Raw genomic sequence first — 27,450 nt, 5'->3', positions numbered from 1 at the left:
TATAGTCACCCCATGTGACATCGGAGGGATACCCTATGTTCGTCTGGGGAAGTAGTCCCGGTCAGTTGGGGGTGTTATCTTTCGCCAGAGCTCGGCTGGTGGGCGCATTGGTCCCTGCAACGTTCACCCGGTAGGTGAGTCACTGCGTCCTCATCTGTAAATGATCAACTTTACATTTATCATTAGATGGACAATTATTGCTAAATAATATTAACATAGCTGTCTTGAGTTAATTACATTGTTCTATCAATTTTGGTTATAGAAAGGTTGTAATAGACTTTTAACTAGTGAATGTTACTTTACTTCCAGAACGTTTTGAATCAAATTGTTATGGTGTAATATGGGGTATTTATTTTTTATATTTCAGTCTGAATACAATTAAAAGTAATGACAACTACTTATACCTGTGTTCCAAATTTTTACAGTGAAATAGTTGTGTTTGTTTCATGCAAATGCATGTTCTCCATTGATGAAGTATAATTTAATTTGTGGGATACCTACATGACTGAAACTGAGCAATATTAAGCAAAACAATTTGGTTATTGACATAATATAAGTCGCTCTGGATAAGAGTGTCTGCTAAATGACTCAAAATGAAATAATACATTTCTATTTGATATGCACTGACACCTCCTGTCATCCTCAATGTTTCTCCTCTACTATAGCAAAAAAAAAAAAGATTAATCTATACTTACTGTAAGTCAAAGAGCCTGGAACAATTTGCTTTCTACTATTTTAATGACATTGTATTCAGAAGCTTATCTTTTGATACGATGTGCTAATAAACCACTGTTCAGTTTCACTAGAGCTGTAGGTGACATAGCCCTACCACTCGGTTTGCATTACTAAACCACTATTAAGCTCCTGGAATCATAGCTCTATAATTCAATATCCTCATAGAGTAAAAAATTAAATCCTATAGAACGAAACCCACTTGGATGTTGTTGTTTTTCTCTCTCTCCAAACGTGTGAATGAATCTATGTCTCACTGAAAGTCTGCTCACGCCAGTGACTGTGTCACCCAGATAATGTAGCTCTTCTTATAGGCAAACAGTCTGCTATGGTTTTATCTGCGAGGAAAGGGAGTAGCACTTTAGCAGTTGATAGCTGGACTGGTGTCATGGTACATGTCAGGTTCTCTATGATAGATGGGATTGTGTCATGGTACATGTCAGGTTCTCTATGATAGATGGGATTGTGTCACGGTACATGTCAGGTTCTCTATGAAGATGGGATTGTGTCATGGTACATGTCAGGTTCTCTATGATAGATGGGATTGTGTCACGGTACATGTCAGGTTCTCTATGAAGATGGGATTGTGTCATGGTACATGTCAGGTTCTCTATGATAGATGGGATTGTGTCACGGTACATGTCAGGTTCTCTATGATAGATGGGATTGTGTCACGGTACATGTCAGGTTCTCTATGATAGATGGGATTGTGTCATGGTACATGTCAGGTTCTCTATGATAGATGGGATTGTGTCATGGTACATGTCAGGTTCTCTATGATAGATGGGATTGTGTCACGGTACTTGTCAGGTTCTCTATGATAGATGGGATTGTGTCACGGTACATGTCAGGTTCTCTATGATATTTATGCCAACCTATGTGTATAATGTTGCTCTGACTAGTTAATTATTTTGAGGTTGAAAAGAATATCCCCCAACGTTGAATTAATATGTGATATTTGCTAAATCCTTTTTGACTACTCAAGTTTCCCACCCACTGTGAGAACCACCTCCTACAAAAAGTGGCCACCGGCCAGTTCCTCTTCAAGAGGCTATGCCCCTGGTCATTACGGGTGACTGGAATGTGGGGGCGTTATCTGGGTGTGCCTGTCCGCCTGTGTGTGTGTGTGTGTGCAGTCACGCAGTCACACATGCTCTCATTGTTGCGGTCCTAGTTTGGTGGTGCTGCTACAGTGTGTGTGGCCAGCTGAGTCCCTACCTCCTTCAGACTGTCAGGCTGAACTTCCAGAGCCACTGTCAGTTGAGTTGGTGCGCCTCTAACGTTCTACTAAAACCTCTATTACAATATTCACAATCAATAAATCGGTAATATCGGTTGAAGCGGAGTTGAGGTAAAATTTATGATGATTTATTATGAATACTCTCAGCCCCCCCCCCCCATCCCTCTCTCTGAAATGTTCCAGGTTTTCATTCTCTTTCACATTATAAAGTTAACCCGAAAACTTCAGCGAGTCCATTTTCCATTGCTACAGTATGTCTCTAGCATTAATATGCTATGTCTGTTGGTAGGTAGCATGGCAGTGCAAAGATCTAGTATCAAAGCCTGATTCAGTGGGATTGACTCAGAGCAGCTGTGTAAGCCAAGTGTCACACACACACACACACACACACACAGTATAAATAGACTTGGCATGAAAAATGATATCAAGACCTCTCCAACCTCGAACTTTCAGGAGTATATAGAGAGGCTTGGTTCAATATGTCAGAGGTGGTTGTAGAACATTAACCCAGTGTCAAAAGATCTCCTCAACACCTCTATCCTCTCTCTCCCTCTCTCCCTTTCCAGGATTTCTCAGACACCGATCCAATCATGTCTAAAGGAAAGGATATGGGCTCTGCCTTCATCCAGACGCAGCAGCTACATGCTGCTATGGCCGACACCTTCCTGGAGCACATGTGTCTTCTGGACATCGACTCCGAGCCAGCTGTGGCTCGCAACACCGGAATCATCTGCACCATCGGTACAGCTCAACAACACCCCTCCTCATTACTCAACCGCCCTCACTCCCTTCACTATTCACTACTTCCCCCCTCACCTCACCTCACTACCCAACCGTACCTCACCCCTCATGACCTCTCACTCCCTCACCACTGAACAACCTCACTACACTACTCAACATCCTATACACATGGTTTTTGTGTGAGGTGTGCCTACAATAGGCCACAAAACCTTCACAGTAGGGGTATATCCCTCCAAAACCTTCACAGTAGGGGCATATCCCTCCTAAACCTTCACAGTAGGGGTATATCCCTCCTAAACCTTCACAGTAGGGGTATATCCCTCCAATACCTTCACAGTAGGGGTATATCCCTCCAAAACCTTCACAGTAGGGGTATATCCCTCCAAAACCTTCACAGTAGGGGTATATCCCTCAAATACCTTCACAGTAGGGGTATATCCCTCCAAAACCTTCACAGTAGGGGTATATCCCTCAAATACCTTCACAGTAGGGGTATATCCCTCCTAAACCATCACAGTAGGGGTATATCCCTCCAATACCTTAACAGTAGGGGTATATCCTTCCAATACCTTCACAGTAGGGGTATATCCCTCCAATACCTTCACAGTAGGGGTATATCCCTCCAAAACCTTCACAGTAGGGGTATATCCCTCCAAAACCTTCACAATATCCCTCTATAAGCTTTGCTTGTCATCTTGTCCACATGCAGGACCCGCCTCCCGATCAGTGAACATGGCCAAGGAGATGATCAAATCTGGGATGAACATTGCAAGAATGAACTTCTCTCACGGAACTCATGAGGTCAGTAGTAGGACGACACCAGTACTGAAGGCAAAGGACACTAGTACTGAAGCCAAGGCAAAGGACACTAGTACTGAAGCCAAGGCAAAGGACACTAGTACTGAAGCCAAGGCAAAAGACACTAGTACTGAAGCCAAGGGAAAGGACACTAGTACTGAGGCCACCACAGCTGTTCTAGGATTTAGACTAGTGCTGAATTCCAAACGGACCCCATAGCCCTTACTCCTGTTAGTCTGAAAGGATAGGTGAAAGCAATATGGTGACATTCACTCAGCCGAACATAAAGACTAGTTTGGATGTAGGCTTACTATAACCTATTAGTGAGTCTGCAGTACCAGCCATCCTCATCCTATAACCTTTAGTGAGTCTGCAGCACCAGCCACCCTCATTGTGACATTATCACTGTACCATTTAAATGTCAGTCTGTAAGCTGATCTGAACGCTCTTACGTGCACTTTAGTGGCTCCTCTTCCTCCTCCTCCTCCTCCTCCTCCAGTCAGCCAGTCTGTCTTCTAGTGCCGCCAGATGGTAGCCAGGGTTCTGGGATTCACACTACTGACCTCTCCCCTTTAAAAGTCATGGCTTTTTGACCTGTTTCACCCTGGCTGGGTCGGAGTGCACCCCAAATCATACAGCAGTATTAGATATCGAAGCGATACGTTTGATATTTGAATTCCATGCCCTTTCAAAGGTCAATAGTACGGTTAATTGCTTGTCCGAAGAAAACGTTCTACTCTGAAGTTCAGTGCTGTATCTATGTATCAGCACTAGATGACGTTACATGTACATGTGTATCAATGTTATAATTAGGTCAGGATTTCCCAGTCTATTCCGCGATTACTTCCATGACTGGACATTTTTGCCTCAGGCCAGAACTAGTGCACGCTTGTTCCATCGAACAAGTACTCAGCCTGATTGATGATTAGTTGACTCGTTGAATCAGATGAGCTAGTTCTAAGGCTAGAGATAAAACGTGAAGGAAGGTAATGTCAAGGGCTAGCATCTGACGCCGTAGGAGCCTACAGCCACGTCACAGGGCAAGTTGTGGTGGCACCATTTTAGTGTCTGTTTGGGAATGTTAGTGGTGCATGAAAAACAAGATAGACAGAGCAACTCCCAATGGCAGGAACTTCTGACAGACATCTTCGCGGACATTTGAACTTATGTTTGTTTACATGGCATCTGTCATGTGTTGAGGTCGGAGACATTATCAGAAGGGCAAAAGGAAACTCGACCTCTGTCACTGGTCAGGTGGTCGGAGGAGATGTAAATAGCCACGTCTCAGGTTCTCGCAGAACGTGTTTAGAGGGACCAGGAGCTAACGCTAAGCTACTTGGCTATGCTAAAATAGCTAAGACTTTGCTATTCTAAAATAAAACATAAACAAATCATTACATTTCAACCTGGCTAATTGTCCTATGTCTGTCTACTATAGAGCACTGTTAAGTGAGTGTCATTGAGTCTCTGAGTCTGTCTCTCTCCTATAGGCAGAAACTGTTTAGGGACCAGAAGCCAGCTAACACTACTTAGTTATATTCTATGTGGCTATGCTACTTGGCTAACACTACTTGGTTATATGCTACATGTTTATATGCTACATGGCTAATCTACTTGGCTAACACTACTTGGTTATCCAACTTGGCTAATCTTGGTTATATTCTACATGGTTATTCTACTTGGATATTCTACATCGTTATAACCAACGTGGCTATCCTACTTGGCTATTCTATTTTGTTAAATCTACGTGGCGATGCTACATGGTTATATGCTACGTTGCTACGCTACGTTGCTATGCTACGTTGCTATGCTATGTGGCTATGCTATGTGGCTATGCTTAGGCCATAACATAACATATTAAATTGCACTTTGCCAGCTCCTACTTAGTACTGTTTGTTGAAAGTTGTTGGGCTTTCAACACCGATATACCAGGAGGCAGTGAGCATTTAATGGATGTACAGTGCATTCGGAAAGTATTCAGACACCTTGACTCGTCCGCATTTTGTTACGTTGCAGCCTTATTCTAAAATGGATTATATAAAAAATATATATCCTCATCAATCTACACACAATACCCCATAATTTACAAAGTAAAACGAGGTTTTTAGACATTTCTGCAAAAAATAAATAAAAATAAGCTATACCTTATTTACATAAGTATTCAGACCGTTTGCTATGAGACTTGAAATTGAGTTTACATTGATCATCCTTGAGATGTTTCCACAACTTGATTGGAGTCCGCCTGTGGTAAATTCAACTGATTGGACATGATTTGGAAAGGCACACACCTGTCTATATAATGTCCCACAGTTGACAGTGCATGTCAGAGCAAAAACCAAGCCATGAGGTCGAAGGAATTGTCCGTAGAGCTCCCGAGACAGGATTGTGTCGAGGCACAGATCTGGGGAAGGAAACCAAAAAATGTCTGCAGCATTGAAGGTCCCAAAGAACACAGTGGCCTCCATCTTTCTTAAATGGACGAAGTTTGGAACCACCAAGACCCTTCCTAGAGCTGGCCGCCCGGCCAAACTGAGCAATCTGGGGAGAAGGGTCTTGGTCAGGGAGGTGACCAAGAACCCGATGGTCACTCTGACAATCAAATGCCGACTGTATTATCTACCAAGAGAATTCTCTCCGATTATAGTCACAGCCGTGTATATCCCCCCCAAGCAGATACCTCGAAGGCCCTGAAAGAACTTAATTGGACTCTATGTAAACTGGAAACCATATATCCTGAGGCTGCATTTATTGTAGCTGGGAATTTTAACAAAGCTAATCTGAGAACAAGACTTCCTAAATTCTATCAGCATATTGAATGCGCGACACGACCTGGTAGCATTCTGGACCATTGCTACTCTAACTTCCACGATGCATACAAAGCCCTCCCCCAACTTCCCTTCGGCACATCTGACTGTGACTCCATTTTGTTGCATCCAGCCTATAGACAGAAACTAAAACAGGAAACACCCGTGCTCAGGTCTATCCAACGCTGGTCTGACCAATCGGATTCCACGCTTTAAGATTGCTTTGATCACGTGGACTGGGATATGTTCCAGGTAGCCTCAGACAACAACATTGATGTATACGCTGACTCGGTGAGGGAGTTTATTAGCAAGTGCATCAGTGATGTTATACCCACGGCGACTATTAAAACCTTCCCTAACCAGAAACCGTGGATTGCTGACAACATTCGCACAAAACTGAAAGCGCAAACCATCGCTTTTAATCATGGCAAGGCGACTGGAAACATGACCGAATACAAACAGTGCAGCTCTTCCCTCCACAAGGCAATCAAACAAGCAAAGCATCAGTATAGAGACAAAGTAGAGTCGTAATTCAACGGCTCAAACACGAGATGTATGTGGCAGGTTCTACAGTCAATCACGGATTACAAAAAGAAAACCAGCTCCGTCGCGGACATTGACGCCTTGCGCCCAGACGAATTAAACAACTTCTTTGCTCGCTTTGAGGACAATACAGTGCCACTGACATGAGTAAAACATTTAAACGTGTTAACCCTCGCAAGGCTGCCGGCCCAGACGGCATCCCTAGCCGCGTCCTCAGAGCATGCGCAGACCAGTGTTTACGGACATATTCAATCGCTCCCTATCCCAGTCTGTTGTCCCCACATGCTTCAAGATGGCCACCATTGTTCCTGTTCCCAAGAAGGCAAAGATAACTGAAATAAATGACTACCGCCCCATAGCACCTACTTCTGTCATCATGTGAAGTGCTTTGAGAGGCTAGTCAAAGATCATATCACCGCCACCTTACCGGACACCCTAGACCCACTTCAGTTCGCATAGCGCCCCAACAGGTCCACAGACGATGCAATCGCCATCACACTGCACACTGCCTTATCCCATCTGGACAAGAGGAATACCTATGTAAGATTGATGTTCTCAAAAATGAGAATCGTTACACGTCTCTGAATGATTTGACATCCCCTACAGTAAATCAAATCAAACTTAATTTAAAGTTGATTTAAAATCTCAACACACTGAGCACTACTATCTGAGCACTACTATTGGTCCAGCTGGTTGGCAAATCATCTGAAAGTTCTAAAGTTACATTTGGCGTTCCTCAAGTCTCTACGCTCAGACCCATAGCATTTGTTTTCCATAGTATATGCAGTGTCATGGCATGCTAAAACCTCTGATGTCTCTAAGTGATACTATCCAGGCTGTATCACATCCAGCCGTGATTGGTAGTCTCATAGGGCGGCGCACAATTGGCCCAGCGTCGTCCGTGTTTGGCTCTGGGTAGGCCGTCATTGTAAATAAGAATTTGTTCTTAACTGACTTGCCAAGTTAAATAAAGGTTAAATAATAAATAAAATACAAATATGACACCCCCTCTTTTCCAGACTCTCATCGGTGTGGTGTTCAGAGGGGGGTGGGAATTTTAAAAAACCAGATACATTTCTGTTTCGATGGGGGGAGAATTTAAAAAAAAATCTTCTGTTCTATTCAGTATCATGCTGAGACCATCAAGAATGTCCGTGAAGCCACCGAGAGCTTCGGATCCGGCAGCATTGAGTACAGACCAGTGGCCATCGCTCTGGACACCAAGGGACCCGAAATCAGGACTGGACTCATCAAGGGCGTGAGTAGTCATTCACCATGAAGTACATCTTTATGAAAAGTCCAACTTCAGTTCAAGTGTATCATCACAAATACACTTTACAGACAAATTAAAACAGAGACAAGCAGGTACATTTCTTGACTGTAGTACCAAAATGACCTACCCGCTATCGTGTTGATCGTTGATTTGATCAAAAGGAAGGCATTGGTCAAGCTAGCAGCAAGAAATACAACGAACAAGCAATGATATCATAACGCTGATATACATCAAGTACTGTAAAATACTACTGGCATCAGAATGTATGTAATGATCATGAGCCTTGTCCTTAACCCATAGACATATACAGTACATAATACTATAATCCCTGCCCTTCTCCGTACAGATATACAGTACATAATACTATAATCCATGTCCTTCTCCGTACAGAAATACAGTACATAATACTATAATCCCTGCCCTTCTCCGTACAGAAATACAGTACATAATACTATAATCCCTGCCCTTCTCCGTACAGATATACAGTACATAATACTATAATCCCTACCCTTCTCCGTACAGAAATACAGTACATAATACTATAATCCCTGCCCTTCTCCGTACAGATATACAGTACATAATACTATAATCCCTGCCTTTCTCCGTACAGATATACAGTACATAATACTATAATCCCTGCCCTTCTCCGTACAGATATACAGTACATAATACTATAATCCCTGCCCTTCTCCGTACAGATATACAGTACATAATACTATAATCCCTGCCCTTCTCCGTACAGATATACAGTACATAATACTATAATCCCTGCCCTTCTCCGTACAGATATACAGTACATAATACTATAATCCCTGCCCTTTTCCGTACAGATATACAGTACATAATACTATAATCCCTGCCCTTCTCCGTACAGATATAAAGTACATCATACTATAATCCATGTCCTTCCCCATAGAGATAGACAGTACATAATACTATAGTAATAGTTGTGTAATCACATGATTCTTCCCCTGTACAGAGTGGCGAAGCTGAGGTCGAGCTGAAGAAGGGAGCTCACATCAAGCTGACCCTGGACGACAAGTACAAGGACAACTGTGACGAGAAGCACCTGTGGCTGGACTACAAGAACATCACCAAGATCCTGGCGGTCGGAGCTCACGTCTACATCGACGACGGCCTCATGTCCCTGAAGGTCAAGGAAGTCGGTGAGTATCCTAGCAACATCCTACTGTAGCAACAGAACAGGAAGCAACAGACAGGAAGTAGCTACATGCTTCAAGTTAAGTCCTTCTACTTTGCCTGTTGAAACGTGTTACTGTACCGTTGTTCTGGCTGTGGCATTGTGATTGACACACATTATTGTCCCCAGGCGCTGACTTCCTGGACTGTGAGATTGAAAATGGTGGTACTCTGGGCTCTAAGAAGGGTGTGAACCTGCCCGGTGCTGCTGTGGACCTGCCCGCTGTCTCTGAGAAGGACATCCAGGATCTGCAGTTCGGTGTGGAACAGGGAGTCGACATGGTCTTCGCCTCCTTCATCCGTAAGGCAGCTGATGTACACGCCGTCAGGAAGGTGCTGGGAGAGAAGGGCAAAAACATCAAGATCATCTCCAAACTGGAGAACCACGAGGGCGTCCGCAGGTGTGTGTGTGTGTGTGTGTGTGTGTGTGTGTGTGTGTGTGTGTGTGTGTGTGTGTGTGTGTGTGTGTGTGTGTGTGTGTGTGTGTGTGTGTGTGTGTGTGTGTGTGTGTGTGTGTGTGTGTGTGAGAGAGGGAGATACAGAGAGAGCGATTGAGAGAGGCCTCGCTGACTATACTAAATAGCATTGTAGTGGCTATTTAGTATATTTTCAGTACTTTCAAAAGTAAAAAAGTAAGAGATCTCCACTTGAAGGATCCTACTGTCTTGAGCATCAGTTTAGCCGCTTGGAAAAATAGATACCCAATGCTGGATAATACTGACTTGATTAACTAACTGTCTGTCTCTGTGTAGATTCGATGAGATCCTGGAGGCTAGCGATGGCATCATGGTTGCCCGCGGCGACCTGGGTATTGAGATCCCCACAGAGAAGGTGTTCATCGCCCAGAAGATGATGACCGGACGCTGCAACAGGATCGGCAAGCCCATCACCTGCGCCACACAGGTCCGACACGTTGCCCGCAGACTAGACCCCCTCATACATAACTACTAGACCTCCTCATACATAACTACTAGACCTCCTCATACATGACTAGACCTCCTCATACATGACTACTAGACCTCCTCATACATGACTAGACCTCCTCATACATGACTACTAGACCTCCTCATACATGACTACTAGACCTCCTCATACATGACTAGACCTCCTCATACATGACTACTAGACCTCCTCATACATGACTAGACCTCCTCATACATGACTACTAGACCTCCTTATACATGACTACTAGACCTCCTCATACATGACTACTAGACCTCCTCATACATGACTAGACCTCCTCATACATGACTAGACCTCCTCATACATGACTAGACCTCCTCATACATGACTAGACCTCCTCATACATGACTACTAGACCTCCTCACACATGACTACTAGACCTCCTTATACATGACTAGACCTCCTCATACATGACTAGACCTCCTCATACATGACTAGATCTCCTCATACATGACTAGACCTCCTTATACATGACTAGACCTCCTCATACATGACTACTAGACCTCCTCACACATGACTACTAGACCTCCTCATACATGACTAGATCTCCTCATACATGACTAGACCTCCTTATACATGACTAGACCTCCTTAAACATGACTAGACCTCCTTATACATTAGCATTTCACTGTGTTGTGTGTTATATTCGGCGCACTTGACAAATACACTGATTCGACCCCCTCATACATGCTTCATTTCCATCCCTGTCTGCAAAGCACACCCAAAGCAGGGTCTGATAACCTGTTAAGACTCAAATACACTGAATTCAATGGTAGATAATACCAGGGTTCCTTGTCCGTTTTAAGAGGAGCCCTCAAGCCTTTGACCAAACCTTAGAGGAAAGGGCAGAGATTTATCCCTAATAGGCCACTCTCTGTAAATGAATCGATGTAAATAATCTATCCTGTCGTTGATTGGTGCCTAATGATCTCTCCTCTCTCCTGATTGGTCCAGATGCTGGAGAGCATGATCAAGAAGCCCCGCCCTACTCGTGCTGAGGGTTCCGATGTCGCCAACGCCGTTCTGGACGGTAACGACTGCATCATGCTGAGTGGTGAGACCGCCAAGGGAGACTACCCACTGGAGGCTGTCCGCACACAGCACAAGGTGAGAGACTGAGAGCAGAGCGGTCCCCTACAGGTCTTGGCTCCTCACAACACAGGCACAACATCCACAATGTTTCCTGTAGCAGTCCCTAGAGTCACTGATTCCAAGTTCATGAGTGGTCAATGTGACCAGGTTTCCATCCAATTGGGCGACCAGGTTTCCATCCAATTGGGCGACCAGGTTTCCATCCAATTGGGCGACCAGGTTTCCATCCAATTGGGCGACCAGGTTTCCATCCAATTGGGCGACCAGGTTTCCATCCAATTGGGCGACCAGGTTTCCATCCAATTGGGCGACCAGGTTTCCATCCAATTGGGCGACCAGGTTTCCATCCCAATATGACTCAAATCTGCATGTAAAAAACAATATGCACGTTTTCCCACCAGAGATGAGTTTCCATCAAATGTGACTTGTTGCAGATGTCAAGGCTGTGCGTGATGACGTAGTACACGTAACAACACATCATGCAGCTCCTCACCGTGTACGTTCACCACCCTGTGAAGTTCAACATCATTTATTTTATCTGTAGCCTTAATAAAATGCTTTTCCGACAAGTCGTAATATACCAATATTTGTGCATTATTTATTTTACAGACACAAAAAACCATCCCACCGTGGCTAGCGTAATTGTGTTTTTAAAAAAGTTCACCCAAAACAAAATGTTCCGTTACCATCAGGCCTGTCATGTACTTTACTCACATAGGAAGTGTGGCTGGAAACCTGGCTATAGACAGAATCGTCCCAGCAAACAGCGACATAGGGTCAACGTTGAGACAACGTTGTGGTGTTGGTTGTGTGTTTGCTGGGACGCCTCGGAGGAATTAACAAAAAGTAGCTGTAATATAACAGTAATGTATAACTGTGTGGTTTTGGTTTGTGATCTATGTACTAACGGCTTCTACACACTCACCATGCGACTGGCTTTGTGTGTTTCTACTTCTCTCTCCATCCCTCTGTTCTCTCTCCATCTCTCTGTTCTCTCTCCATCCCTCTGTTCTCTCTCCATCTCTCTGTTCTCTCTCCATCCCTCTGTTCTCTCTCCATCTCTCTGTTCTCTCTCCATCCCTCTGTTCTCTCTCCATCCCTCTGTTCTCTCTCCATCCCTCTGTTCTCTCTCCATCCCTCTGTTCTCTCTCCATCCCTCTGTTCTCTCTCCATCCCTCTGTTCTCTCTCCATCCCTCTGTTCTCTCTCCATCCCTCTGTTCTCTATCCATCCCTCTGTTCTCTATCCATCCCTCTGTTCTCTATCTATCCCTCTGTTCTCTATCCATCCCTCTGTTCTCTATCCATCCCTCTGTTCTCTCTCCATCCCTCTGTTCTCTCTCCATCCCTCTGTTCTCTCTCCATCTCTCTGTTCTCTCTCCATCCCTCTGTTCTCTCTCCATCTCTCTGTTCTCTGTCACTGCATCTGTTTTCTGCATCATGTTGCATTGGATGGGGACGTTGGGGTCGTCAGATTTCTCAATCAGCATGTGTCTGAGGATCAGCACCACAACACCTCAGGTATGCAGACCACAGTGATTCTATATTTACTAGTGGACTCGAGGAGACTACCTCTCTTTTATGTTCCCCTTGCCCCTTCAAAGAAACTAGTATGAATCTAGCTTTTGAACGTGGCTGTCTGAATCTGTATGACTGTATGACTGTTGCTGTCTGAATCTGTATGACTGTTGCTGTCTGAATCTGTATGACTGTTGCTGTCTGAATCTGTACGACTGTATGACTGTTGCTGTCTGAATCTGTACGACTGTTGCTGTCTGAATCTGTACGACTGTTGCTGTCTGAATCTGTATGACTGTATGACTGTTGCTGTCTGAATCTGTATGACTGTATGACTGTTGCTGTCTGAATCTCTATGACTGTATGACTGTTGCTGTCTGAATCTGTATGACTGTTGCTGTCTGAATTTGTATGACTGTTGCTGTCTGAATCTGTATGACTGTTGCTGTCTGAATCTGTATGACTGTATGACTGTTGCTGTCTGAATCTGTATGATTGTTGCTGTCTGAATCTGTACGACTGTTGCTGTCTGAATCTGTACGACTGTTGCTGTCTGAATCTGTATGACTGTATGACTGTTGCTGTCTGAATCTGTATGACTGTTGCTGTCTGAATCTGTATGACTGTATGACTGTTGCTGTCTGAATCTGTACGACTGTTGCTGTCTGAATCTGTACGACTGTTGCTGTCTGAATCTTGAAGTTGTTCATTCTCAGGACTTTACATTAGTGGTGTACCAAACCAACTAGCTTAGGAAAAGGCAGAGCAACGAACAATGAGTCATTCTGGTCTAAATCTGTACCGACCTTCATTGCATGTTTTCTATTCATTACTGTAGTTGAATGGCAGGAATCTGACACCTGTCTCTGTCTCTCTCTCTCTCTCTCTCTCTCTCTCTCTCTCTCTCTCTCTCTCTCTCTCTCTCTCTCTCTCTCTCTCTCTCTCTCTCTTTGTCTCTCTCTCCCTCTCTGTCTCTCTCCCTCTCTGTCTCTCTCCCTCTCTCTCTCTCTCTCTGTCTCTCTCTCTCTCTCTCTGTCTCTCTCTCTCTCTCTCTCTCTCTCTCTCTCTCTCTCTCTCTCTCTCTCTCTCTCTCTCTGTCTCTCTCTCTCTCTCTCTCTGTCTCTCTCTCTCTCTGTCTCTCTGTCTCTCTGTCTCTCTCTCTCTCTCCCTGTCTCTCTCTGTCTCTCTCTGTGTGTCTCTGTGTGTCTCTCTCTCTCTCTCTGTCTCTCTCTGTCTCTCTCTTTCTCTCTCTTTCTCTCTCTCTCTCTCTCTCCCTCTCTCTCTCTCTCTCTCTCTCTCTATCTCTCTCTCTCTCTGTCTCTTTGTCTCTCTCTCCCTCTCTGTCTCTCTCCCTCTCTGTCTCTCTCCCTCTCTGTCTCTCTCCCTCTCTGTCTCTCTCCCTCTTTGTCTCTCTCTCCCTCTCTGTCTCTCTCCCTCTCTGTCTCTCTCCCTCTCTGTCTCTCTCCCTCTCTGTCTCTCTGTCTCTCTCCCTCTCTGTCTCTCTCCCTCTCTCTCTCTCTCTCTCTCTCTCTCTCTCTCTCTCTCTCTCTCTCTCTGTCTCTCTCTCTCTCTCTGTCTCTCTCTCTCTCTGTCTCTCTCTCTCTCTGTCTCTCTGTCTCTCTCTCTCTCTCCCTGTCTCTCTCTGTCTCTCTCTGTGTGTCTCTCTCTCTCTCTCTCTCTGTCTCTCTCTTTCTCTCTCTCTCTCTCTCTCCCTCTCTCTCTCTCCACCCCCCCACCCCAGATTGCTCGTGAGGCAGAGGCCGCCATGTACCACAGGCAGATGTTTGAGGAAATCCGTCGTACCTCCCACCTGACCCGTGACCCCACTGAGTCCGTTGCCATTGGCGCCGTCGAGGCTTCCTTCAAGTGCTGTGCCAGTGCCATCATCGTGCTCACCAAGACTGGCAGGTACGAACCAGAGAGTCACACAGCAAACCTCTGTACTTCTGAGGGGAAGGACAGGCGTTATTGACACCTTCTCTAAGCCCAGTCAAATACCCTGTTCACACTACTGAGCTGAACCGAGCCGAGCTGAGCTAGTCTGGTTACGCATTCACCACAGGTGCTGGAGATTTTAGTTGATTTAATCTGAGAACGCAGGTGAGGGAACATGTTCCGTTCTGTACTCATTTTCTGTTCGGTTTCGGTTCACAAGAACCACGAGCTACTGCAGCACAGTCCTCAACCAGAACTCTCCCATCATTCCGCCCTCTCACCCCAGCCCTGTAGCAGAGACCCAGAACTCACCCCAGCCCTGTAGCAGAGACCCAGAACTCACCCCAGCCCTGTAGCAGAGACCCAGAACTCACCCCGGCCCTGTAGCGGAGACCCAGAACTCACCCCGGCCCTGTAGCAGAGACCCAGAACTCACCCCAGCCCTGTAGCAGAGACCCAGAACTCACCCCAGCCCTGTAGCAGAGACCCAGAACTCACCCCAGCCCTGTAGCAGAGACCCAGAACTCACCCCAGCCCTGTAGCAGAGACCCAGAACTCACCCCAGCCCTGTAGCAGAGACCCAGAACTCACCCCAGCCCTGTAGCAGAGACCCAGAACTCACCCCAGCCCTGTAGCGGAGACCCAGAACTCACCCCAGCCCTGTAGCAGAGACCCAGAACTCACCCCAGCCCTGTAGCAGAGACCCAGAACTCACCCCAGCCCTGTAGCAGAGACCCAGAACTCACCCCAGCCCTGTAGCGGAGACCCAGAACTCACCCCAGCCCTGTAGCGGAGACCCAGAACTCACCCCGGCCCTGTAGCAGAGACCCAGAACTCACCCCAGCCCTGTAGCAGAGACCCAGAACTCACCCCAGCCCTGTAGCAGAGACCCAGAACTCACCCCAGCCCTGTAGCAGAGACCCAGAACTCTCCCAGCCCTGTAGCAGAGACCCAGAACTCTCCCAGCCCTGTAGCAGAGACCCAGAACTCACCCCAGCCCTGTAGCAGAGACCCAGAACTCACCCCAGCCCTGTAGCAGAGACCCAGAACTCTCCACCAGCCCTGTAGCAGGGACCCAGAACTCTCCCAGCCCTGTAGCAGAGACCCAGAACTCTCCCCAGCCCTGTAGCAGAGACCCAGAACTCTCCCCAGCCCTGTAGCAGAGACCCAGAACTCACCCCAGCCCTGTAGCGGAGACCCAGAACTCACCCCAGCCCTGTAGCAGAGACCCAGAACTCACCCCAGCTCTGTAGCAGAGACCCAGAACTCACCCCAGCCCTGTAGCAGAGACCCAGAACTCTCCCCAGCCCTGTAGCAGAGACCCAGAACTCACCCCAGCCCTGTAGCGGAGACCCAGTCTGTGTAGTCCTTTGTGTCACTAAAACCCAATTCATAGATGCTAACCACCTTTAGCGCCTATTGATGAAGGTGTCCTCTTCCTGGGGGTGACTTAGGTTAAGAGCCCCTACTCTCGCTCCTAAAAGTGAACACGCATCGCTTGGGAAACATAAAGAACGTATATTTCATATCAGCAAGAAAGCAAAAGGTTAAATTACTAATTAATTAATTAATAACACACCTTTATAGTGATCCAGACAGACGACAGATAGTTAGATTACTACACACCTTCATAGGGATCCAGACAGACGACAGATAGTTAGATTACTACACACCTTCATAGGGATCCAGACAGACGACAGATAGTTAGATTACTACACACCTTTATAGGGATCCAGACAGACGACAGATAGTTAGATTACTACACACCTTCATAGGGATCCAGATGGACAACAGATAGTTAGATTACTACACACCTTTATAAGGATCCAGACAGACGACAGATAGTTAGATTACTACACACCTTTATAAGGATCCAGACAGACGACAGATAGTTAGATTACTACACACCTTTATAAGGATCCAGACAGACGACAGATAGTTAGATTACTACACACCTTTATAAGGATCCAGACAGACGACAGATAGTTAGATTACTACACACCTTTATAAGGATCCAGACAGACGACAGATAGTTAGATTACTACACACCTTCATAGGGATCCAGACGGACGACAGATAGTTAGATTACTACACACCTTCATAGGGATCCAGACAGACGACAGATAGTTAGATTACTACACACCTTCATAGGGATCCAGACAGACGACAGATAGTTAGATTACTACACACCTTTATAAGGATCCAGACAGACGACAGATAGTTAGATTACTACACACCTTCATAGGGATCCAGACAGACGACAGATAGTTAGATTACTACACACCTTTATAAGGATCCAGACGGACGACAGATAGTTAGATTACTACACACCTTCATAGGGATCCAGACAGACGACAGATAGTTAGATTACTACACACCTTCATAGGGATCCAGACAGACGACAGATAGTTAGATTACTACACACCTTCATAGGGATCCAGAGGGACGACAGATAGTTAGATTATTACACACCTTCATAGGGATCCAGACGGACGACAGATAGTTAGCTTACTACACACCTTTATAAGGATCCAGACGGACGACAGATAGTTAGATTACTACACACCTTCATAGGGATCCAGACAGACGACAGATAGTTAGATTACTACACACCTTCATAGGGATCCAGACAGACGACAGATAGTTAGATTACTACACACCTTCATAGGGATCCAGACAGACGACAGATAGTTAGCTTTCTAGCATGTTCCCGAAAACCCGTGTGTAACGGAAGAAGGTCGCCGGAAACGTGTTGTCACTTAAAAATACTGTTGTCTGCAACTTATAAAGCCGGTTAAAACTGTGTACAGTAAGTGTATATTTAGCATTTGAATGTGATATGAAAGTAAAGGGATTTATCTTTCTAGAACCGTATCGCAATTGAGAATCGATTCACGTTTAGGTGGAGTATTTGGCTGTTTTGGCTGCCAGGGCCAGTTTACCTCAGAAAATAACACAAGGTCGTTGGACCTTAAGGAGTAACGGTAGACTTAAGAGTACATTCTCCTTATGCTAGTGTGTCACCAGATTTCTCCCATCCCTCCCTCTGACCTCAGCCCTATAGCAGAGACCAATAACTTGTTCCCAACCTTTACAGTCCTGAACCCTGACATTTAGGAAGTTAAATATAACTCTCCCCTCCTCTCCTCTCCCTCTCCCCTCCTCTCCCCTCCTCTCCCCTCCTTCTCCACTCCTCTCTTCTCTCTACTCCTCTCCCTCACTCCACTCCTTCTCCACTCCTCTCCTGTCCCTCACGCCACTCCTCTCCCCTCCTTCTCTACTCCTCTCCCCTCCTTCTCCACTCCACTCCTCTCCTTCTCCACTCCACTTCTCTCCTCTACACTCCTCTCCCTGACTCCTTTCCCACTCCATTCAAAGCTCAGAGTCACCCTGCGCCACTATACAGTATTGACCAGAGGAGGCTGGTGGTAGGATATATAGGAGGATGGGTTCATTGTAATGGCTGATGTGTGTTCCATTTATTCCATCCCAGCCATTGCAATGAACCTGTCTTCCTATAGCTGTTCCCACCAGCCTCCTCTGGTATGGACACACTGTACAGTAGTCAGCTGTGTACTAAATGGGACAACATTTTGATAGACTACTGTCAACCTACAGTACAGCTGTCCGGAGTTTGGATCTAGGATTGGTACAGTGTTACATTAGATATAGTATAATGTTACACTAGATATAGTATAATGTTACATTAGATATAGTATAATGTTACATTGGATATAGTATAATGTTACATTGGATATAGTATAATGTTACATTAGATATAGTATAATGTTACATTGGATATAGTATAATGGTACATTGGATATAGTATAAGATATAGTATAATGTTACATTAGATATAGTATAATGTTACACTAGATATAGTATAAGATATAGTATAATGTTACATTAGATATAGTATAATGGTACATTAGATATAGTATTATGTTACATTAGATATAGTATAATGTTACATTGGATATAGTATAATGTTACATTATATATAGTATAATGTTACATTGGATATAGTATAATGTTACATTAGATATAGTATAATGTTACATTGGATATAGTATAATGTTACATTGGATATAGTATAATGTTACATTGGATATAGTATTATGTTACATTGGATATAGTATAATGTTACACTAGATATAGTATAATGTTACATTGGATATAGTATAATGTTACATTGGATATAGTATAATGTTACATTGGATATAGTATAATGTTACATTATATATAGTATAATGTTACATTGGATATAGTATAATGTTACATTGGATATAGTATAATGTTACATTGGATATAGTATAATGTTACATTGGATATAGTATAATGTTACACTGGATATAGTATAATGTTACATTGGATATAGTATAATGTTACATTGGATATAGTATAATGTTACATTGGATATAGTATTATGTTACATTAGATATAGTATTATGTTACATTAGATATAGTATTATGTTACATTAGATATAGTATTATGTTACATTAGATATAGTATTATGTTACATTACATTCCCCTTACAGAAGTATTCTAATGTGCTACATAATAATTACGGTTTTAAGTTTACTGTGAAGCAGTTTCACATAGCAATATATGTTTTCATTCCACACCCTAACCTGCTGTTCCTTCCTGTGTCTGGTTCTAGGTCCGCCCATCTGCTGTCCAGGTACAGGCCCCGTGCCCCCATCATCGCTGTGACCCGCTGTGGCCAGACCGCCCGTCAGGCACATCTGTACCGCGGTATCTACCCCGTGCTGTACACCAAGCCTGCCAACGATGTCTGGGCCGAGGATGTCGACCTCCGCGTCAACTTCGCCTTGGAGATGGGTGAGTAATGACATCGCGTTAAATTCCAATGTTTAAGTAGTAATACTGAACTTTATTTGTAGAGCCCTTTTCATACAGAAAGACCAAAATCGAGGTATATGATAAAATTTGAAGATTTAGCAAATATCGCTCTATTTCTATGGCTGAAGAGATCCTTGTAGCACTGGAGCCCCACCAAAGACCAGCCATTAACACCCTCCTGTCTCCCCTCTTCCCTCCAGGCAAACACCGTCACTTCTTCAAGTCTGGAGATGTCATCATTGTTGTGACCGGATGGCGTCCAGGCCCTGGTTACACCAACACCATGCGTGTTGTGCTTGTTCCTTGAACAAACTCCAAAGAACATTACCCCTCCCCCTTACCCATTTCCTGTTCCTATAACCCCTCCCCTCTTTACCCATTTCCTGTTCCTATAACCCCTCCCCTCTTTACCCATCTCCTGTTCCTATAACCCCCCCCCCCCCCCACCAGAAGACATCTATTTGTCCTCTACGATTCTCTAGACTCCACCTTTTTAACCAAGACAACCTAGGTAAAAAAAACGAACGGAACCGAACAGCAACACCAGGCCACTTCTTCAAAGGACTTTTGGGGTGGTGCCATTCATACACAGACAGTCACTTTCCAACACTCCTTAATTCCTATGTTATTATTACATAGGTGTTTCACCTACTGTGTCCAAGTCATCCTTCAACAGGTTACACACCCTACTGAAAGCACACACACATCTGCCTGACTGAGTTTTCACGGTGAACAATATGAGGTATATGTTTTTATCTATATGTACATTGTACTGTAATCACACGTCTGCATGTCAGAGCCGCTCGTTGTCAGTCACTTTGTGGTCCAGTATGTTGACGTGGATTATGAATATAAGGAGGATCCTGCTCTATGGGGGTCTTCTCCTCACCTGGTAGACAGGTAAGACTCCACTGACACGTTAAAGGTAACGGTAACGCCATGTTGTTGCTGAGGGTTATGGGGGATCTGGACATGACTGGGTTTCCATCCATCCAATAAAAAGATGAACACCTGATTCTCTCTGCTGTTGTTATTTCCCCCCCATCTATTAAATATACTTTTGTTGCCCTCAGATGTTGGTGTGGTGACTGTATGGTTCATTAACATATAATATAATAACATTTCTTATGCCAGTGTCGAAACCACCCAACATTTATCCTTTTTTTGCAACGCTAAAGATTGTCAACGAAAATGAATGATGCGAGTTATGAGGAATTATGAAGCAACTTTAGAGGCCATTGTCTGGTGGTATTACGGTTATTTCAGCAGCTAGGATATAATCTTAACATAAGAGATGACATACACTTAGTGGTCTCGGTTGAAAGTGTTCCTAATTCTGGAGTAAAACTCCAAAGTGTGTCTGAGCTTACTCATTGGAAACATGTCTGGGGTGCGTTCAGTTCCGTTCAACGTTTGCTACATTCCGCGACGGTTTGTATTGAACAACACACGTTTCCCCGAAAACAAAAAACTTGAGAACAGGAGCAACGGGTAACACGCTGGTAAGACCTGACAAAAAAACACGAACTAGCAACAGACAAATAGAAAACGCAGGTATAAATACACAGGAAAATGCGGAAGAATAGGAGACACCTAGTGGAGGGTGGAGACAAGCCTCCTGTCGTCGATACCTGGTGGTGGTCTTAAGAGGAGCGTACCAGGTACGCTGACAGCTGGGGATGAACATCTGGGCCGAGGGTATGCTGACTTCTTGCTCAGGGAAGAGCGGAGGCTGGTAACCCAAGGAACACTCGAAGGGCGAGAGACCAGTGGCCGAGCAGGGAAGGGTGTTTTGCCGAGCAGGGCAGGGCGTTGCGGGCGTATTCCACCTTTAACCAAGACAACAAGATAAAAGGCGAACGGAACCAAACAGCAACACCAGGCCACTTCTTCAAAGGACTTCTGGGTGGTGTCATTCATACACAGACAAGGCGAGGCAACGAAGAGTTGTCTCCAGGTCCTGATTGGCTAGCTCCGACTGGCCGTTAGATTGGGGAGGAAACCCGGAGGACAGGCTGGCCGATGACCCAATGAGGGTGAAGAACGCCTTCCAGAATCGGGGTGAGAAATGAGGACCGTGATCGGAGACCATGTCCACTGGAAGTCCATGGATCCGGAAAGACGTGCTGTACCATGAGCTGGGCCGTCTCATTGGCTGAGGGTAACTTGGGAAGGGGAATGAAATGGGCGACTTTGGAAAACCTATCTACCACCATAAGGATAGTGGTATTGCCATCTGATGGAGGGAAACCAGTGACAAAGCCCAGGGATATATGGGACCAGATGCGGTGAGGAGTCCTGCCGCAGCTTGCCGCGGATTCTTATTCTGAGTACACAGTGCAGGCGGCGATGAACGTGAAGACATCAGGAACCATGTTGGGCCACCAAAACCGTTCTCGGAGGAAAGTCAGGGTCCATCAGGAGCCGGGATGGCAGGTAAGGTTAGAGGAATGAGCCCATTCCAGGACCAGGGACCGGGCAGAATCTGGGACAAACAACCGGTTAGCCGGGTCTGGCTGGGAACGCTGCGCCTTGCTGACCAGGTTCTCGATACCCCAGACGAGTGTAGCTGCCAGACAGGAGGTAGGGAGGATGGTCTCTGGATCAGACGGTGTAGCTGCGGAGCTATACAAGCGAGAGGATCCAGGGTGGTGGGAGATGGTCAAATTAAAATGAGAAAATAACAAGAGCCCAAAGAGCCTGCCTTGAGTTGAGGCGCTTGGCGGTGCGGATACTTGGCGGTGCGGAGATACTCCAGATTATTATGGTCGGTTCACACTAAGAATGGATGTTCCGCCCCGTCTAGCTGTCTCCAATCTTCCAGCGCCATCTTGACCGCAAGAAGTTCCCGATTTCCCACGTCGTAGAACGCTGGGACAGGACGGCCCCCAGTCCAACGTCCGAGACGCCGATCTCCACCGCGAACTGATGGGACGGGTCCGGATAGATTCAGGTGGCGGCTGTACTGAATCGATGCTTGAGATCCGAAAATGCATGGTCAGCAGCTGGGGACCAGAACCTTGGGGGAGGTGAGTGCAGAGAAGGGGGGGAAGCCAGGGTGCTGTAGCCCCGGAGGAAGCGGCAATAGAAATGAGCAAATCCCAGGAAACCTTGAAGCTGCACTCTGGAAGTGGGTTCGGGCCACTCCTCCATCGCTCTCACCTTGTTAGTATCCATCTGAAAGTTCCCTGCAGCGATGACGTATCCCAGAAAATAGATAGTGGAGCGATGGAACTCACATTTCTCCGCTTTTACAAACAACTGGTTCTCCAGGAGAACATGTTCCTGGACATGACGTGGAGAACATGCTCCTGAACCGAACGGGAAAATCAAATCAAATCAAATGTATTTATAAAGCCCTTCTTACATCAGCTGTCACGTTCCTGACCTTGTTTTCCTTTTGTATAGTTGTGTTTAGTGGGTCTGTAACGGTAGTCCTCCTCCTCTTCATCCGAAGAGGAGGAGCATGGATTGAACCAAGGCGCAGCGTTGTGAAATGACATGATTTATTTAAGACACGACAAAACAACGAAGACAGAAAACGAACTATACTTGAATTAACTAACAAAATAACAAAACGAATGTAGACAGACCTGGACGACGAACTTACATGAAACACGAAGAACGCAATAACAGGAAAACTGACTACACAAAAACCGAACGAACAAACATACCGAGAACAGTCCCGTGTGGCGTAACATACAGACACTGACACAGGAGACAACCACCCACAAACAAACAGTGTGAAAACACCTACCTTAATATGACTCTCAATCAGAGGAAATGAAAAACACCTGCCTCTAATTGAGAGCCATATTAGGTCACCCTTTAAACCAACATAGAAACAGAAAACATAGACTGCCCACCCAAACTCACGTCCTGACCAACTAACACATACAAAACTAACAGAAAACAGGTCAGGAACGTGACAGGGTCAGGACGTGAGCTGGGTGGGCAGTCTGTGTTGTTTGTTCTATGTTAAGTGTCAGGTTTATTGACCTTGTATGGCTCTCAATCAGAGGCAGGTGTTTTACGTTTTCCTCTGATTGAGAACCATATATAGGTAGGTTGTTTCACATTGTTTGTTGTGGGTGGTTGTATCTCGTGTCTGTGTATGTTGCACCACACGGGACTGTTTCGTTTGTCGTTCGTGTATGTAGTCTGTTCCTGTTCGTGCGTTCTTCGTATATTGTAAGTTCTCAAGTCCAGGTCTGTCTACATCGTTTATTTGTTTTGTAGTTTGTTGAAGTGTTTTCGTGTTTCGTCTTGACTTTAATAAACTTCATTATGTCATGTAACAACGCTGCGCTTTGGTCCAATCCCTACTCCTCCTCTTCGGACGAAGAGGAGGAGAACGATCGTTACAGAACCACCCACCTAACAAGGATCAAGCAGCGTGAGAGGAACCAGCAGCAGCGGCCAAAAAACCAGGACGCATGGGGAAATATTGGACGGAAAAGGACCCTGGGCTCAGACAGGGGAATATCGCCGCTCTTTTGAAGAGAGGGAGGCAGCGAAAGCCCAGGAGCGGTGGTATGAGGAGGCAGCAAGGAGACGTGGCTGGAAACCCGAAAATAAACCCCAAACATTTCTTGGGGGGGGGGGATAAAAGGGAGTGTGGCGAAGTCAGGTAGGAGACCTGCGCCTACTCCCTGTACTTACCGTGGAGAGCGAGAGTACGGGCAGACACCGTGTTACGCAGTAGAGCGCATGGTGTCTCCTGTACGCGTGCATAGCCCGGTTCGGTACATTCCAGCTCCACGTATCGGCCGGGCTAGATTGAGCATTGAGCCAAGTGCCATGAAGCCGGCTCTACATATCTGGCCTCCAGTACGTCTCCTCGGGCCGGCTTACATGGCACCAGCCTTACGCATGGTGTCCCCGGTTCGCCTACATAGCCCGGTGCGGGTTATTCCACCTTCGCACTGGTCGGGCGACGGGGAGCATACAACCAGGTAAGGTTGGGCAGGCTCAGTGCTCAAGGGAGCCAGTACGCCTGCACGGTCCGGTATTTCCGGCGCCACCTCCCCGCCCCAGCCCAGTACCACCAGTGCCTACACCACGCACCAGGCTTCCAGTGCGTCTCCAGAGCCCTGTTCCTCCTCCACGCACTCTCCCTGTGGTGCGTGTCTCCAGCCCAGTGCCTCCAGTTCCGGCACCACGCATCAAGCCTCCTGTGCGTCTCCAGAGCCCTGTACGCACTGTTCCTTCTCCCTGTACTCGCCCGGATGTGCGTGCCCTTAGCCCGGTACCTCCAGTTCCGGCACCACGCACCAGGCCTATAGTACGCCTTGAGAGTCCGGTGTGCCCTGTTGTTGTTCCCCGCACTAGCCTGAAGGTGCGTGTCCTTCGCCCGGTACCTCCAGTTCCGGCACCACGCACCAGGCCTACAGTGCGTCTCAGCCGACCAGAGTCTGCCGTCTGCCCAGCGGCGCCTGAACTGCCCGTCTGCCCAGCGGCGCCTGAACTGCCCGTCTGCCCAACGCCGTCTGAACTGCCCGTCTGCCCAACGGCGCCTGAACTGCCCGTCTGCCCAACGCCGTCTGAACTGTCCGTCTGCCAAGCGCCGCATGAACTGCCCGTCTGTACTGAGCCTTCAAAGCCGCCCGTCTGTACTGAGCCTGCAAAGCCGCCCGTCTGCCATGAGCCTTCAGAGCCGTCCGCCAGACAGGAGCCGCTAGAGCCTTCAGCCAGACAGGAGCCGCTAGAGCCTTCCGCCAGACAGGAGCAGCCAAAGCCTTCCGCCAGACAGGATCAGCCAGAGCCTTCCGCCAGACAGGATCAGCCAGAGCCTTCCGCCAGACAGGATCAGCCAGAGCCTTCCGCCAGACAGGACCAGCCAGAGCCGTCAGCGAGCCATGACCAGCCAGAGCCGTCAGCGAGCCATGACCAGCCAGAGCCGTCAGCGAGCCATGACCAGCCAGAGCCGTCAGCGAGCCATGACCAGCCAGAGCCGTCAGCCAGCCATGACCAGCCAGAGCCGTCAGCCAGCCATGACCAGCCAGAGCCGTCAGCCAGCCATGACCAGCCAGAGCCGTCAGCCAGCCATGACCAGCCAGAGCCGTCAGCCAGCCCTGACCAGCCAGAGCCGTCAGCCAGCCATGACCAGCCAGAGCTGTCAGCCAGTCCGGAGCTGCCGTCCCTCAGTCCGGAGCTGCCGTCCCTCAGTCCGGAGCTGCCCCTTAATTTAGGTGGGTTTATTTGGAGGGTGGTCATTGAGAGGGGGATACGGAAGCAGGGAGTGACTATGGTGGTGTGGGGACAGCGTCCGGAGCCGGAGCCGCCACCGTGGACAGATGCCCACCCAAACCCTCCCCTTGAGGTTGAGTTTTGCGGCCGGAGTCCGCATCTTGGGGGGGGGGGGGGGGGGTAATGTCACGTTCCTGACCTTGTTTTCCTTTTGTATAGTTGTGTTTAGTGGGTCAGGACGTGAGCTGGGTGGGCAGTCTGTGTTGTTTGTTCTATGTTAAGTGTCAGGTTTATTGACCTTGTATGGCTCTCAATCAGAGGCAGGTGTTTTACATTTTCCTCTGATTGAGAACCATATATAGGTAGGTTGTTTCACATTGTTTGTTGTGGGTGGTTGTATCTCGTGTCTGTGTATGTTGCACCACACGGGACTGTTTCGTTTGTCGTTCGTGTATGTAGTCTGTTCCTGTTCGTGCGTTCTTCGTATATTGTAAGTTCTCAAGTCCAGGTCTGTCTACATCGTTTATTTGTTTTGTAGTTTGTTGAAGTGTTTTCGTGTTTCGTCTTGACTTTAATAAACTTCATTATGTCATGTAACAACGCTGCGCTTTGGTCCAATCCCTACTCCTCCTCTTCGGACGAAGAGGAGGAGAACGATCGTTACATCAGCTGATATCTCAAAGTGCTGTACAGAAACCCAGCCTAAAACCCCAAACAGCAAGCAATGCAGGTGTAGAAGCACGGTGGCTAGGAAAAACTCCCTAGAAAGGCCAGAACCTAGGAAGAAACCTAGAGAGGAACCAGGCTATGAGGGGTGGCCAGTCCTCTTCTGGCTGTGCCGGGTGGAGATTATAACAGAACATGGCCAAGATGTTCAAATGTTCATAGATGACCAGCAGGGTCAGATAATAATAATCACAGTGGTTGTCGAGGGTGCAACAGGTCAGCACCTCAGGAGTAAATGTCAGTTGGCTTTTCATAGCCGATCATTCAGAGTATCTCTACCGCTCCTGTGGTCTCTAGAGAGTTGAAAACAGCAGGTCTAGGACAGGTACGGACGAAATCGTTGACCAGGGCCTGTAACACTATGGGATCGTTGATCAGTCCGAATGGCATAACCAGGTACTCATAGTGCCCGCTAGTCGTGTTAAAGGCTGTCAACCATTCTTTTCCTTCCCGTATCTGAACCAGATGGTAGGCGTTCCCGAAGGTCCGACTTCGAGAAAATGGTCGACCTCCTTGAGACGCTTGAAAGCCTTATGAAATGATACAGCGTATAACTACACTACTTTAATACGCATCCTGGGGATTAAGAAGTGAGCATATGCAATGCCCACAAAAAGAACATGAATATATGGCATATAACTGCATATACCCAACCACTGGGACAAGTATACCAGGTAAGTCAGCCATGTGTAGTCGTGGGCACGCCCTGGACCAGAGCCAAGTCACGTGGTACAAAATGAGGAGCATAAGTTAATATTCTACTCAATATTGCGTGAATAAATGTCAAATATTTTTTACTTCCTGTCTTTCGTATGCAATAACAACAATCTAACA

At 46.5% G+C, this 27,450-nt stretch overlaps 1 protein-coding gene across 1 annotated transcript; it reads left to right on the top strand.

Moving 5' to 3' along the window:
- Positions 1-112: 112 nt before the first annotated feature.
- Positions 113-20,716, top strand: LOC120066455 (pyruvate kinase PKM-like). Its single transcript, XM_039017838.1, has 11 exons — positions 113-134; positions 2,539-2,713; positions 3,423-3,514; positions 7,985-8,116; positions 9,111-9,297; positions 9,462-9,732; positions 10,084-10,234; positions 11,249-11,401; positions 14,644-14,810; positions 19,499-19,680; positions 19,902-20,716. Exons 2-11 carry the CDS (start codon positions 2,563-2,565, stop codon positions 20,006-20,008), a joined length of 1,593 nt encoding a protein of 530 aa, XP_038873766.1. The 5' UTR covers positions 113-134; positions 2,539-2,562; the 3' UTR covers positions 20,009-20,716.
- Positions 20,717-27,450: the final 6,734 nt, after the last annotated feature.

The sequence above is a fragment of the Salvelinus namaycush genome, chromosome 21 (assembly GCF_016432855.1).
Source record: "Salvelinus namaycush isolate Seneca chromosome 21, SaNama_1.0, whole genome shotgun sequence".
NCBI classification, from domain to species: Eukaryota; Metazoa; Chordata; class Actinopteri; order Salmoniformes; family Salmonidae; genus Salvelinus; species Salvelinus namaycush.
Note: the sequence above shows the minus strand (reverse complement) of the source record. Positions and strands in the feature narration are given on the sequence as shown.